At 39.5% G+C, this 15,715-nt stretch overlaps 1 protein-coding gene across 1 annotated transcript in view; it reads right to left on the bottom strand.

Annotated features, from left to right (window-relative positions):
• Positions 1-9,168: 9,168 nt before the first annotated feature.
• Positions 9,169-15,715, bottom strand: part of usp31 (ubiquitin specific peptidase 31) — a 12,615-nt gene continuing 6,068 nt past the window's right edge. The window contains exons 11-16 of the mRNA XM_020610233.1: positions 14,624-14,753; positions 14,069-14,188; positions 13,167-13,392; positions 12,910-13,068; positions 12,337-12,489; positions 9,169-11,937 (exon numbers count right to left, since the gene is read on the bottom strand). Of these exons, the coding sequence (XP_020465889.1) occupies positions 10,445-11,937; positions 12,337-12,489; positions 12,910-13,068; positions 13,167-13,392; positions 14,069-14,188; positions 14,624-14,753 (2,281 nt within the window). The 3' untranslated portion in view covers positions 9,169-10,444. The remainder of the gene's footprint in view (positions 11,938-12,336; positions 12,490-12,909; positions 13,069-13,166; positions 13,393-14,068; positions 14,189-14,623; positions 14,754-15,715) is intronic.

Below are 15,715 nucleotides of genomic sequence, written 5' to 3'. Positions count from 1 at the left end.
TGCAATAAATAACAGTTGTGCCCTTGACAAATATCATAAAATTTTCATTTCAGTTGCAGTAACTGCAGGTAATAATAATAAAAACATTTATGTGACTCTCAGTGCCTTAGTGCCTCAGCTATCATTTGCTACCAGGTTCTGCTTTTCACAATGTAAGAGGATTCTCAGTATCAGAGGGAGGGGGTGGGGGTGGGGGTGAAAAAACAGAAATAAAACCACATGATAGAGTGATACTTCTAGAGATTTGACAGATAATAAAGAATCCCTGACCAAGCTTAACAAATACTGTACATTAGACCATTTCCCTAAGCCCCGGCACATATTAGTCCCGCTGGAGAATATTCATTCATAGTGAAACAGCTTATGGGAGCATCTGGCTTTATATTCATATTAGCTGCTGTGCTCATGAAACATGTATCCTGATAAAGAGGATTCATGAGCACAGAGCCTCTTTAAAATATGGCTCTTTCAAGTCTTTTGTTCTTGTAGAAAAGCATACCATAGAGTCATGTTTGCTTTTCTTTTGCCTGCGAATCCACCAGTGTGTAGTTTTCAAATGTAGATATACTTTCACAGCACCCTGGGTCAGTTGGAAACCATTTCATACTTGACAGACCGACTTGTGTCTGACTTGTGTGCTATCCACACAACTGTCCAACAAGTGGTCATATAAATTAAATGGTAAGACAGTGACTTCTGCTGTCGTCTGGAAGCTTTTCAGGACAGTGTATACCAGGTGTAGGGAGAACATGTTTTGGTTCACTGAGTCCATTTCTGGGTTTGCGCTGTCTCCATAATCCTGCAGTGGTATTTGTCGCTTTCAGATGTGACAATTATTTAACACTTTTTAAAATTATATTATTTCAAAAGCTGTAAAATGTGTTTTGGTCCAACACATGATCTCACTTAATTTTCTCTGATGTCAAAGCAAATGAACAAGTAGCCTCTGGTTTGAAGAAGTGGTTCTCACAGTAGTTTTCATGCCATATTGATATTCCATAAAATGTATGCATATATATTGTACAGACACTGTGATGGCCTTGGTGTGTGTCTGTATTTTTTCCCATTGCAGCAGTCTTGCCGAGAGGTGGCCGACTGAGGGACTGGGAGCACTTGGCCAGTGCTGCTTTGACCTGGCCATTACAAAGTGGGGACTTGTCAAATTTGGTTTGTTTGAAAAAAGTAGTTTTGGTATGCCTTAGTATTGCTAGTGTGCACAAATCCCAGACAAGCCCCCCAACTATGTTCCGGTCTCATCAAAATCATGGCTCAATGGAAAACATAAGACATAAAAGTGCCAGTAGCTGATTTAAAAGAAACTTGGGTGGGAGCACCGGCTGAAGAAACAAAATTGTTTTGGGGGCGGGGGTCACCTCGAGCTATGTATGCAGTGGGCCGTTGGACTCGGGCTTCCCCTCCGAATCTAAATCAACAAACCAAAGTAATTAAACAAAACCAAAAACATTACTGCCAGTGACTCCCACACAACTGAGGATTAACTAAACATAATACAACAGTTCAGTGTGCTGGTGATAACAATCAAAGCAGCAGACAGCTGACCAGCACTCCTCCTTCTCCTCCCACCCTCTCAGTTCAGTCCACTCTCTTCATCATCCACTGGGAGACAGGCAAATTAATGAACCAGAAAACAGATATCCAAATTAAGTCGACTTGATGGAAATGCGGCCAAACATAAAAACACTGTTTCCGTGATTAGTTCCTGTTTCAGCAACAAGCTACCTGTTGAACAAGAACTTTTGAAAAAGCAAGCATTTCTTGTGACTCATTCCCTCTCTGTTTTGCCATAAGCATCTGGAGATTAGGAAACAACGTGTAGACACCCACCGCCCCACAACACACATACACTATACACACCCTAGGCTGCACCATGACCCTCCAGACAAATATTGGCTTAAAATTGCCACAGTGAATTTGGACCAATAGTTTTTTTTAAGTGTGTTATTCTCATAAGAGAAGAAAAATCAGTGCAACACCATAAAAGCACTGTGATTGGCTGCCTGTGTGTGCTGATCTATATTAAAATCAACTCACCTTTTGGATGGCTCTGATCAATATCAGGAAGAGGGACGATTTCTCTCAGTGCTAATCTTGGTGTATTTGCTTTGTCTGAATACACTAGATAAAGAAGGAGAGGAAATGACGGCAGAAAATAATAAAAATTCAATAAAGAAAACAAGGAACAAAAAAGTCGGGGGACAAACAGGCTTCCATTTTGTTTGAAATTTCACTTGTCTTGAACCACACTTGGGTCTCCAGGCGCTCAGCGGCCCTGATGGCATGGGGACATGGCCTTTAGCCAAAAAAAAAATCACACATATACTCATACATACACTTCACTGAGGGACACACCAGCTGTGCAGCTGCCCCGCTCCGCTGGTGCCTTGGATCACTGCTCGTGTTATCCAACACTCTTCCGTCTGGGAAAGATCTCGACTATCAATCTCCAAGTTGTCATCTGCACTGACCTACCAGGCCTTGACCGAATCCTGTAACAGAAATCAAGCAGCAGTCTTGTCCTGCTTCGGATATTACCCTGTGAAAGTTGACTGAGTGGTCTCATGGGGAGAAAAAAGAAAGACATAACAAACAAGCGGTGTAAAGAGACAAAGTGATGAAGCTCATTTGCAGATAGTAGAAAACAGGCAGCTAATTGGCTGCTACAAGGAGGAACATAATGAATCATTGTTGGTTGGGGCAGCTTCCAGTTTTACATCGGGATTGATACATTATATCCCACTTCAGGTGAAGGTCAAAAACAACTGAGTTTTGCCATCTTTAAAATTATTTTTTTTATATAGGAAGCCACAGTGGCTGTGAGGCCGAGACACTTTATAATCTGTTATTACAAACAGGTTCATGTTGATGACCTTTAGCTGTGCCAACACATGCATATTATGCTTGGGGTCTCTCACCTCTATGCTAGTGCCTCTCTGTCTCTGTCTTCCCCTAGTCCTTCTCTTGAATTCCAACCTCCTTTTCCTGCCTTCTAAAATCAATTATTATTGATTTTGTGCACTCTGAGGTGAAGTCAAAAGAGGGGACAAAGGAGATAAAACCACAGGCGAATTGCTAAAGTAACTTCACTGTACCACGGGGGACTGATATTATCACGGAAGAGGAGTCAGATGCTGGTTTGACTCCATTTAAAAAGACTGGAGAATAAGAAGAAATGGCATCTTCTGCTTACAGGGAAATTTGAGATGATTCATGTGGCGACTCCAGTGGTGGAAGAAGTACTTAAGTAAAAGTAACAATATCACAATATTACTCTCTTATGAGTAAAAGTCCTGCATTCAAAATGCTAAAGTAAAAGTACAAAGGTTTTAACATCAGAATATACTTTATGCAGAATGGTACATTTAACATACATTAAAGTATATTACTGATACATTATTGAGTACATCACATTTAATGTTACACCAGTTTTAACCACCTTATATGCTTATGTGAATTCCTGCCGGGTAGCTTGTGAATTTTTCCATCGGAGCTAAATAAAAGCTTATGATTATGTTACATTGTGTTTATTAATCCGATTCTGAAAAGTAACTAGTAACTAAAGTTATTTAATAAGTGCAGTGGAGTAATAAGTACAACATTTGTTTATAAAATATAGTGAAGCTGAAGTATGAAGTAGAACAAAATGAAAACACTCAAGTAGAGATACCTCAAACTTGTGTAGTCCTTGGGTAAATGTAGTTACTTTCCACAACTGGGTGACTGTCGGCCAAGAGCTGCTGTTTCACTGCATAAGGCAACACGGTGTTGCCAGTCAATCACACATAGAGAGTGGGACTGAAATATTTCAAACGTTGGACAAACACTGGAGCTGAGTGGAAAGCAACAGTGTATGATGTTGTGGTCTCTTCTGCCTTTGGTCACTAAAGATGATCTGGTACTGCTGTTACTAATGAAGAAGTGACTGGCCTTTCCAAGGTTATTGTTCTGCACTTCATTACTTTTTATTTCCTCCCTGCTTGAATGTATCTAATTGGATTTTTTTAACTGACTAAAAAGAAAAAAAAACTAAAAGCCTTATAATCTAGTGTCAGGAATATCAATTGCAGTTTTTTTCTTATTAAATCAAAACTATTTTCATTGCCACTGGTAAAGGTGTTAAATTATGACAAGTAGTTCCCTATCTCAGTAAAAACTGAACTCAGACATGCTTGAATCTGCACATCCCAGTTTCTGCAACTTTATATTCTACAGCCGAAAAGGCTGAAATAATAATCGTGCACCAAAATTTAGAGACGTTCATGTGTTGTGCAGCCTTGAGGTGCCAGACAACAGACACAGTCTCTTCAGCAGCGAGACAATGAGCAGTAGATTTGTGTGCTCATACATTTGGTTGGAACCCAGTTAGATCTAGGGATAACGGGGCAATCTTTGGACATTCCAGTAAAAACAGCTTCAAAATGTCTTACTGCTACAGAACAGCTCGTGATAACCGTGAGAATACAAATGCTTCTATGAAGACAAAGTTAGGACAGTGGCAGATGTGTAGACTGAGCCCATTTTGTGAGTGTGGTTACACTTGTTACTGCCTCTGGTAAATTTTAATGCTATATCAATGAGTCTATGAACCAGTGAAATGCAGCAGTCATGCTGAAGTGCAGTTTGTTAGAGAAAAGCTCCCTCTAGTGTTGGAACAAGTGTAACGCAAAACAGCACAAAATGATAAGAGATGCTGCAGTTTCAATATTTTTAATAAGGTTTTCATGTTATACCTGTTTGGATAAACCAACAAAGTATATACAAATCTGTCCTTTTGAAGAAATTAAAAAAAATGTGAAAGTGCATATATGGTAACAGCAGAGAAATAAATTAACATAAAAGACTGACACAGTGTAAGGTACTTTAGATTACTGAATGTTAAAACAGTTTTGCTCAAAAACAGGTTAGAAAAAATTTTATAAACAGGAAAAATGCTGCTTTGAGGCCATAATGTTTAAAAAATATATAAATCAAGCCAGTTCAGACAATGCAATAAAGTCAATAACAACCTCATGAGCCTGGTACAACAATGAATACAGTCAAAAAGCCTTAATAAGTGGGAACAAAACTTCACAATAAATGCAACAATATTTTACAAAATGCTCTTATGAATGATGTATTTAAAATAAAAGCCAACAGACCAAATGGCCAATGGAGAAACATAGTATGCATTTAGCACTATAGTGTCTTTACGTTAGCTTAAACAAAATGAAAATAGACTCAGGACATTCACTCATTACACAGCTCCTTAGTTTCTGTATCAGCCAAAGACACAAACTTTCCATTACAATTGGTTTTGTTTAAGGCTTCAGTATCATTTATTTGTAGTGTTTTCATCTGAAAAGTGGTCTCAAAAACCTCACCTACCTGCCCTAAAGGAAAACTGATTTTACCTTGCACTCACGGGTTACTTTAAATATTAATGACATCACTTCTATAGCATCTGAAGAGTCTGTAGGATTTCAGCATTTCTGTTTCAGTGGTTATTGCAATGTTGTTTCAGAGGCAAAATACTCACACGGAAATGTTGTGGACCATCTTATCTGTTTCACCTTGAAAACATGCAACTTTTTTGTGACCTAATTGTTAAACCGCTGTGTCACAGCAATAACTCGGTGCAGAATTTTCATAGTTAACTTCTGCAGGGAAGCCTGTATGCATTTTATCAATCAGAGTGATTAATGTTTTATACCCACTTACCATCCATCAGAAGAATGAGTGGCACTGCCTTAAAGCATGTTTAGAAGTTGCTGTTTGCTTGCTGATAAACCACCCACTTTGAATAAAAAATAATAAAAATCACATCACGATTAAAACTATTGATGTGGCATAACCACTACAAAAGGTATTAAGTGAACATTTATTTTGAAAGGTGCTGCTCATTATATAGTATAATATAAAACTATAAATTTAATCTTTCTTTATTGCATTTAGCTATATATATTTATATTGGAGACTTGTCGCATCTGATGCAGCTGAACAGGGGTTCACAAACTCTAATCAGTGAAGAGAATTATTGGATTTTTTTTTTCTTCTCCACAATAGATGAGGCTAGTAACCACATAGAGATCATCACATGTTGTCTCTGCTGGTGAGTCGTACAAAACTTGTTCAAAAAAAAAGAAAGAAATAAAAATAAAAATCTACCAGTTTGGTAGGAGCACCCAGAGAACACAGATAGGCAGAAATAGAAATAAAATGATTAAATTATAAATATCTAATGGTCAAATGCTAAAAGCAATTATGGTATCAAATAGGTTTCCATATATGCAAGATTTTTTATGTTTAATCCTTGTAACTGTACAGATGAAATCATTTGTAATTTACAGTTTCTAAATATTGGAATGGTGTGCAAATTAAGCAACAGAGTACAACAGCCATGCTCTGCTTTCTACTGTACACAACCTCTTGCATAGTTAATGAAATACATGCATTAGTGTTTTCATGCAATACTACATTCCCCAGTCATTCAAAGCAGAGAACCACAGACAACAGCTACATTTTGTTTCGACAGGTATGCATTTGGATTAATTGAACATACTGTGTAACTTCTCATATGGAGTACAGTACTTGTCTGGTTTGACAAGTCAGCCATGCTCCACTTTTTGATTGTTCGAAGCTCGCATCCTTTAGTCTGATGAACATCAAACAGTGACATGATTTTTGCTCTACCACTAGTACCATAATAAAACCAACCTTTTCTTGTTTGCTTGTTTTCTGAATGGAATCTAATGATTAAAGTTCTGTTGGTCACAAATTCCTGTGACATAATAAACTAAAGAGATGCCAAAGAGATTCAAATCACTGGGCTCTGGAACAGCGACACACATACACTACAGACCTCTTCCAAAAATACAGTACCACTAAGTTACTACTGAAGGAGCTGCCTGCTACAGTGGCATCAAGCTAACTACTCAACAACCGTGTATAATCTAATTTTACATGCTGTAAAAATAAAACAATAAATTAGGCAGTGTGCTGGCGATAAACAACTGTTTAGGATGAATGAAAAAGTTGGGAAAAACAGGAATAAGCTGCTTTCTGATTTTAGCGCTGAACAGAAACAAAAAATGTGTATACTGTATTATTAGCAATTTATATGATCTTTGTTTACAGTGACCAATAAAAATTAAACAAAAATATCAAAAGTGAGGGGCATCGTTCGTAATGCACTGGATTTTGGCTACATTAATGGATCAATAATCCAATGAACTACACACAAGCCATTACAACTTAATTACAGACTTTAAACACAGGTAAACAAGATGGCCAAAGCCAAAATGACATACGATTTCCCTGCTTTGATCCAAACTCCCACGCACAGCTTCCTGACAGATTATAATACTAAGTAGAAAAGAGCAGCTACAGGAATACCACCACAGTCAATAAGTATGTTATCTATATGGTCTGCAACAGTTTGAACACAATACTACAAATAGGACTTTAAAAGGGTCCTACAAAGTGTTGGGACACTGTAGAGTGATGAGGATACGGACAGAAAAATCAGAGGTCTGCAGCAGATAACGTTTCCACAGCTCCATTTTAACACCTAAGGACAGCACACTATGTTAAATCAATGGAGAACACAGTGATAAAAACATCCTGAGGATAGAAAGAGGATTTTAGTGTCAATAACGCTCATCACTTAACAGGAAAACCGGCTGAGGTGTACCTTTAAATGTTTTTTCTTGCAAATATCATATATGATGCTCTGGTTTTGTTTTAGACAAGACGTGCACTGAGAAATGTACCAAAGTAAAAGCAGAAGTAAATAAATATATAACTTATCTCTGCTGTGTCCATGGCCTAATTTGCAGAGTAAAATTTGGGTTAAAAGCATCACCATACAGAAATTAGGCTACATCAGCCAATAATGCACTGATGAACGGTTCACTACTATGTCTGGTTAGAAAACAAGCTTTCAACCTGCCCTCCAGAAACAGGAGGCATGACTATGTTACATACAACTAGTGTTTTATATCATAAGGTGTAAAAGAAGACAGGCACATCAGGGCTGCATAACCCTGTACAGGCCATTTAAATAACACACTTAAACCTTTAAACTGAGTGGTACTTCTACTGAAACCATCTGAGAACCGATTTAAACCTGGTAGATGCTATAGAGAAACAACTGAGACAGATACTGTAGATCTACAATTCAAAGATTATGTTAATGCTTAACGTAAAAAACTACTTACTAATGGTCGGATTTTAATGGCATAGCCCACATTCATTCCTTAAAAACATACACTATGCTGTAATGTACTGTATGAATATTGTGGTTAATCTGCAATGATGAAGCTCATCGGTCAAAATGAAGCCTGCGAGAATGACGACAGTTTCAGTGATACTGTCCTGCCTCTGCTTCTGTAGATTTACTGAAAACTACTTATGCCATACAGCGTCTGATAGCTGAAAACCTATGTATCCGCATAAAGGCAACCTCTCAACGACAATGTAAATGTGGTTCTATGATTAATGAAATGGCTCATTATCCATGTTCTGATTCAGCCTGATGAAGCAAAAAAAGTGCTGTCCTCTCTAATGAGGTACCACAGGTTAGGATAAACGCTGTCAACAGGTTTCCAGTTCACTGAAGTGTGTGGTCACAGTTGTGGACATCAGAAATGAGCATTTGAAAATATGCTCATTTAAGTAACATCAGTGCCAGAGGAGCAGTGGTCTGTTACAGCACCAGGTGTTGTAAAGGGGTGATTTCTTAAAATGACCCCTGAAACATTGAGATGAATGTACCCTTTCTACCAGTTCAAGTCAAAGGCCTGTTAACACCAATCATGTAAAGGCAACATATTAAAAACTATATAATTCCACTGTTAGAGTGGGTGAATGCACTCTGTTGGCCGTTTCATAGATACACGTAGCTAAAGCTAATGCAGTCTAACATAAGACCAGGCTGCATTAGTTTTAGCTAGGTGTACCTAATAAACTGGCAACAGAGTGTAGATATGTTAATTGTCTGGGTTAAAGAAAACTAGTTTATCTATACAAAGTGCGAGCAACACAACATTCCTACTCAGTGATCCATAGAGTTGTAGATTACTATGTTGCCAAAGGCAGTTATTTGTTTCCATGTACACTATAAAAAAAGCGCTTAAGAATATTTTCCTCTTGCTCATGGAAAGAAAACGGGTTTCATAAACACATCATACATTTTGAGACAAAAGTAGTTAACTATATTAAGCATTTAAAATGCATTTCTATCAAAAGAGTACTCATATTTAACAAAAATAACATTACAAAATATTGCAAACTTTTCTTAGTTTTTGTACCAATTCTAATTCTTTCTCATCCCAAATCCTCATGTGTTTTGGTCCAGCGCCTGCCATCACAGATCACAACTATTATTTTACGTTCATATAATGACTCGTTTGTTACTTCTACTCCATATCAATCCTACACACTCTCAAGACCCATGGTAATAAATTGCTTATGAGTACATATAGTCTGCTAATGTCTGTCCTTCCACAGCCTCAGACATATACCACTCACTGTACCCCTATTAGCTGATGCATGAACATGTATTGAGTGCGTGTGTGGAAAAACAAATTGATTAAAATGGTCGATGACATTTACTACAAACGTTTAGCCACAGTTATTTCGGAATGAAACTCTTTTGTATATGTGTGTGTACATGTGTGAAAAAGTATTTATTAAGAGACTCCTGTCAATGTTACGTTCCTCTTCTTACTGTTGAGTTTTAAATGCTTATAGAACAGCAGTGAGGTTTAAGCATCAACAACCAGTCAATCTATATCGGGTAAAAATGTTACTATGCAAAACTATTTCTCCCTTGGAGGTGCATACAAAGAAAAAATGTTTTTTACCCCCTTAATTCTTTGTCGGTACAAGGGACTGTATTTTAAATCTGGTTTTTCTATTGGAGTTATTTTGTATGCAAACTAAAGAAACTACAATGATAAAACAAGTCTCATGTTTGAGGGAAACTTAACTGGATGTCAGGATTCCAATATGGAATTCTTTCAGCTGCCACACAGGTCTCTAGGACACACAGTCAAGCAGGATGTGCAGCTCAGTCAATGCACATGGCAGGCTCATATAGCCTCCGTGTCAGAAAACAGCAAGCGTGTCAAGGCTTGCACTCCATTTTCTCATTCACATCAAAATCATATCTGACATTCAAAAATGTAACGGGTAAGACTATGCACCACTCTAGTGTGTGCTGCTATATAAAATACCATAACAATATTCTAAAGTAGTGTATATTGTAACTACTCAAAGCTGACTGCTAATATTCAAACCTCAAAGCGATCATATGCATTTACTGCCAGTGTATAAAACCATAACATCAAAAAATGGTCTCTTTACAAATACGTCTGGTGCTCACTCAAACGTAGGCACAAAGAAAACAGCTGCATTATATAAGTTGAATGTACCTACTATGGATATATCATTGAGGCCTCTGCACTAGACGAGCAGGAGATTGCATGCTTGATGACAGTTTTCGGGAAGATCCCATCTTCTCAAGAGGCTTCTTCCCATCTGTGGGGGACTTGAGACTTACTTCAGAAGCGGAAGACTTGGACTTGCCTACATTTAATAGAGTGCGACTGAGAGAGCTGGGATGCTTGGAAGACTCCTTTGTCTCAGACTTTGTTTCACCTCCATAAGTTTCTGTTGAAGTCTGTGACGACACAGCATCTCCTGCCTTTCCATTATCAGCACCGATCTCCTTAGCTTGTCCATTCTGCTTGCATGTCCTCTCTGAGGCCTTTTTGCCAAGCATGGTGCTTTTTCCTAAATCAGCCGACCGGCGGCTTTCCCTCTGTCGGAGGGCACTTTTAAAGAAAGACAAGCCTTTTTCCTCAGATTTGCTGCTGCGCTGCAGATCTCTGGTGGACACGCTTGGTGAGCGCAGACTAGTGACAGAAGAGCTGCTGCTCGAGCTCCTCACAGATCTCCTTTCAAGTCGGTTGCACTCCCCACTCTTAGACAGCGAAGAGCGAGCTACTGAGCTGCCACGGAAATTGTCGACCAGATTGCTAGTGTGCATAGAATCTCTGCTGTAACTCCTTTCTACCATTCGCCTCCGACTACTCATAGAACCTTTCTCTGTGACACTGGAACTCTTCTTAGCAGTTGGTGAGGGGGAAGCTGAAGACTGAGGAGTGGAGCGGGCACATGGCTTATTTTGTGGCGTTGCTTCTAGAGACTGAGTTGCACCTTTTGTTTTAGAGGGAGTCCCAGTGGGTACTGGGGTGCTTTTCTTAGCACTGACACCCTTTTCTTTAGTATTGCTCACCTTTTTGGCTTTAACAGGTGTACTGGAAGATGTCTCAGAGGTGGAGGTCTTGTGGGTTGAACACAAACGTTTTTTGGAAGTTTTCTCTTGCTCCAACTTGCTGGAACTCTTTGTGGAGCCTGTGGTTTCTGCCTTTGAAGCAAATCCTCCAATGCTGCTCTTACGTTTCTGTTCTTTGGAGGGAGTAGCTTGGGTGGGTACTATGTTTTGGTCTATAGCTGTAATCTGGTTGTTGTTTTCAGTCATCTCGTTTTTGGTGCTCTTCTTTTCCACTGGAGTGGGAGCCCTGCGGTACATCATGTCTAGGAAGCGTTTATTGTTGTCCTGGTCACTGACGTTGCTCTCCATCATAGACAGTGGAGTCCTGCTGCCAAAGTACCGTTCATGTCTACTGTAGCTGCCAAAACAGGAAGTGGAGACCTTGTCATCATAGGCCTCTCCTATCCTCTCTAGAGGAGGAGAACACCGAGAGTCAAGGGAAAAGCGTGAGGGCGAGTTGGATCTCATGTGCAGCTTTGCTGAGAGGGACCAAGAAGGCTTTATCCCACTGTCACTCAAAGCTAAAGGACTAGCGATGGACGACCTGGAGGACAAGCTCTGACGCTGAATGCTCCTCACAAAAGGACGGACAGAGAATCCTCCTAAACATTTCAGAAAAAAAGGTCAAGAAAGCTCCAACTATGAAAGATGTAATTCAATGCCAGTTTGTTTTGCCAACATTTCTGGGACTATGCTAACTCTGCATTCTGGAGGTTTCTGGAGCCCCATATTTATATTAACCACAAAAACAAGCTCATGCCAACATCTGTCTCAGCTTGGATTCACTTGGTATGCAAGACTTTCCATAGCACAAAAGTCTGCAAAGCATGTTTTCATCTCAGTCAGATGGGGCACATCATGTCTGCCTCATCCTTGTAACACCAAATTTAATAATGTCTTTTTTGAGCTGGCACTTGTTAAGTCCAGGTGTTTACAAAGAACAACTGTTTGCCACTTGTAAATCAGTTAAATAAATAAAAAACATATAAACACTGACTCACCATCATCCTCACTACGTTCTCCTGGAAACTCTACCGACTCGGCCAGTGAGGCCAGAGAGGTGCGTCTGGACGAGGCCCCAGAGGCCAAGCTAGCAGGCCTGCTATCTGGCAACCTGTTGATCCAGTGTTCACACAGGGATGAGCTGGTGGAACCTGTCCAAGAAACAATAAACATTCCAGTCTCATTTAAACCTTCAAACACTTAAGCTACAATCATTACAAAATGAATAATCATCCTAAAACATGTACTCTAAGACAGTCACATTTTACAGTATAAAGCAACATTTTTGACAGATTTTTATGGATTTAAACCTAACACAAGCTTGTATATGAGAGGTAGGAACTGAAAAGCAAATGCACAGACCTCTTCTAAAAACCCAAGGAAATATAAACAAAATTACATTCGACAAAAATAATGAGGAATAGAAAAGCTTCTCCAAAATATATTAACCCTGTCATCCTGCCATTACTACGTTCAGGCACATAATGCAATAAAACTCACCATGGCCCTAATCACAATATGACCATCTTATACATATGGCAGGTGTTAAACTGTCAGAACTTGACACTGACCAGCAACAGAGCTGTTGGCGGACCAGGAGGGAATAGCTGTTCTCCTCTGGTAGAACAGTATATAGGCTGTCTGCTGACAGACGTCATCGTCAGCTATTGGTGAAACTTCACTGTCATCAAAGCAGTACCACTGTCCATCAATAGAGTTCTTGCAGTAAGCTGTAAGCACAAACAGGAAAGGGTTGATAATGATGACATGGCTTCCCAATCTTCTTCAAATGTGATCTTTAAACTGCTACAGTTGTTTGTAGTGTTACCTGTATAGTGGCCGCCATGCATATTCCCATGGTGGTTGCACACGGCGTAAAGGTCATACAGGTAGTCGTTGGGGTTCCTTCCCAGGCCATAGGGTCGTCTCCATGGTGACCAGTGGGAAGGTAAACTCCAGCTGCTCTGGCTTCTCTTAACCACATGAGGTGCCATGTCCATGCCCATCAGTGGGAACCTCACCATGTTCTGCATCTTCACTCTCCGGTCCCCGTCCTGACAGTGAGGGCAGGACACAGACTCAGAAGGAACAACTCCAGTTTACCTGCTAAGTGCAGTACACATCTGACAAAGTTTTGAACCACATAGTGCAAACACCCCTAGAATCATTACAGACAGGGTTATGTGTGTAAATCTGTGGGGTGCCTTTCACACTTAAAGGGCTCAGCAGACCGGGATAGTCGTAGAACTAAATACACAAGAATGAATGCCTAAACACAGAAACAGGAGTCTGATCCCAGGACACAGGCCAAAACAACCAGCATGCAGACACAGTGTGGTCCCTGTGGGAATTTCTTCTTCATAGTAATGTTGAATACAATATCCTACACGTCTGGATCATATGATACCATGTTTTATGATCACCATGAACATTGATTGTAACAATACACAAGTAAATGTGCTAAAGATGGACGAGCATTATTATGGAAGCTCCATATTCAGGTTAAATGATGCTTGTCCATCACCTGGCCACAAAGTGGGGTATCAGGCCATGCTGTCCCAAATCTTCAGGGCCCAATAACAACCAATACCATTTTGTGACCCTAACCTATCATAAAATGCACATCCAGTCATTTCATAGACACCATTACATGGGTGTATAGAGGAAACACTGGAAAATATCTTTGGGTTAACATTTTTATTTAAACAGTGTCTAGATGAGCTGATATACCTGTCGGAATCTTTTCAGATGCAGTATGAGCACATCCGGTAGTGTCCACAGGCTGAGCTTAATGCGGCCCTGCTGCAGCTGCTTGCAGTGTGGGCAGCGCCACGCGTCGTCTGGTGCCAGCTGAAACACACACAAAACGGGCAGCAGCCATCAAGGACAAGCTCCAACCACAGTGCTTATAAAATAGACCTTACACAGGACAAGGCCGTAGGTTTTCTCTCCCTTCTCACTATTCTCTTCTAGTATATTTGCAGGCAAGTTAAACCACAATGTATACATAGGCTTGTGTTCCAAATTTCTAGCTTATTCCAAAAATAGCATTATGAGTTAAATACACAGTAAAACAGCACTAAGTGAAAGGCCTTAGCAAAAGAATAATAAACAAGTGAGGAGGAGACAAACATGAGGATATACTTCAAAATATGCTGACCACTAACTTGTGTCAAGGCTAATTCAAGATTTATTTTCTAATGTCCATCTACTAATGCTGCACTAATCGACTGCGTGTATATCTGTGTATGCATCCACCCACAGGAAGTGCAGTCAAAAAGCTACCTGCTCCTCCTTAGTGTAGAGCTGCAAGCACTGAGCGAGGGTGCAGGCTTGTGGCTGATGATGCTGTTCCCTGTGCAGATACACACTCTCAGCATCAGGAATGTACTCCTCCTCAGTGTGTCCAAACAGACTGTGAGGAAAAAAGCCATCTAAATTCATTCATTCAACATCACAGTCATATGAGGTTCACGGGATTTCCCTTCAGACTTTGATAAAACTTCTCCCTCTATCAAGGTAAAATATTTACTTAATTGTCTGACACATCACAATTATAATATCTTACCTATAATCCGGGTGATGATCATACTCCTAAACCTATGTACTTTTCTTTCTTACAGTACTGGGTATTGTCCAGGGGTGAAAAGGTCTTGATCAAACATCAACTAAATCCAGGTTTAAGAAAATTCATTCAGTGGCTTAAGGGGATTTTCTTCCTTATGTGTAAGCACCTTGCCTCAGAGGTGACTTCCATTTGACAAGCAAAGACACGTGTGGTTGTATTAACCACACAATGCAGTGATTAGCTTAAGTGACAAAATAAGACCAGATGTAGCTGATTGTGCAGGCAAAAATACAGGATGCGATATTTACTTAGCTTAAAACAAAAACTGATCATGTCCTAGACTAATACGTTCTTCTGTGTGGAAGTCTCTTTTAAATCCCGTGTTAATCTATGATGTCACTTTATCTGTATAACCAGTCCTTAAGGTGCTTTATGACCGATTGATTATTGACGACTGTTGCACTCAGCCAAAACAAACGCAGGTGTTCAGTCCCTCAGTGTATAACAGTTAGTATCCTACAATGAATGTGACTTACTCTCTAACAGGTTAGAATACCTAAAAAAAAAAAGGGTGATCTCACTTGGACTTGACTCTAAAAACAAAATATAAACAATAATAAACAGCCAAGATTCAGGCAGAGGTCTGTATTTTTTTTTTTTTTTAATAATTTCTAAATGGATTTTTGTCAGTTTATTGGCAATGGACATTGCAGATAATGATACAGAAGACAGGTTTCATGATCATGAGTTAAGATTTGACTTATCTTCAAAAGGAGGACTCAAATTCAACTTGAGATCACACTTGACCC

This window comes from Monopterus albus, unplaced genomic scaffold, assembly GCF_001952655.1.
Source record: "Monopterus albus unplaced genomic scaffold, M_albus_1.0 scaffold105.1, whole genome shotgun sequence".
Classification (NCBI taxonomy): Eukaryota; Metazoa; Chordata; class Actinopteri; order Synbranchiformes; family Synbranchidae; genus Monopterus; species Monopterus albus.
This window is presented reverse-complemented; position numbering and strand designations above follow the sequence as displayed.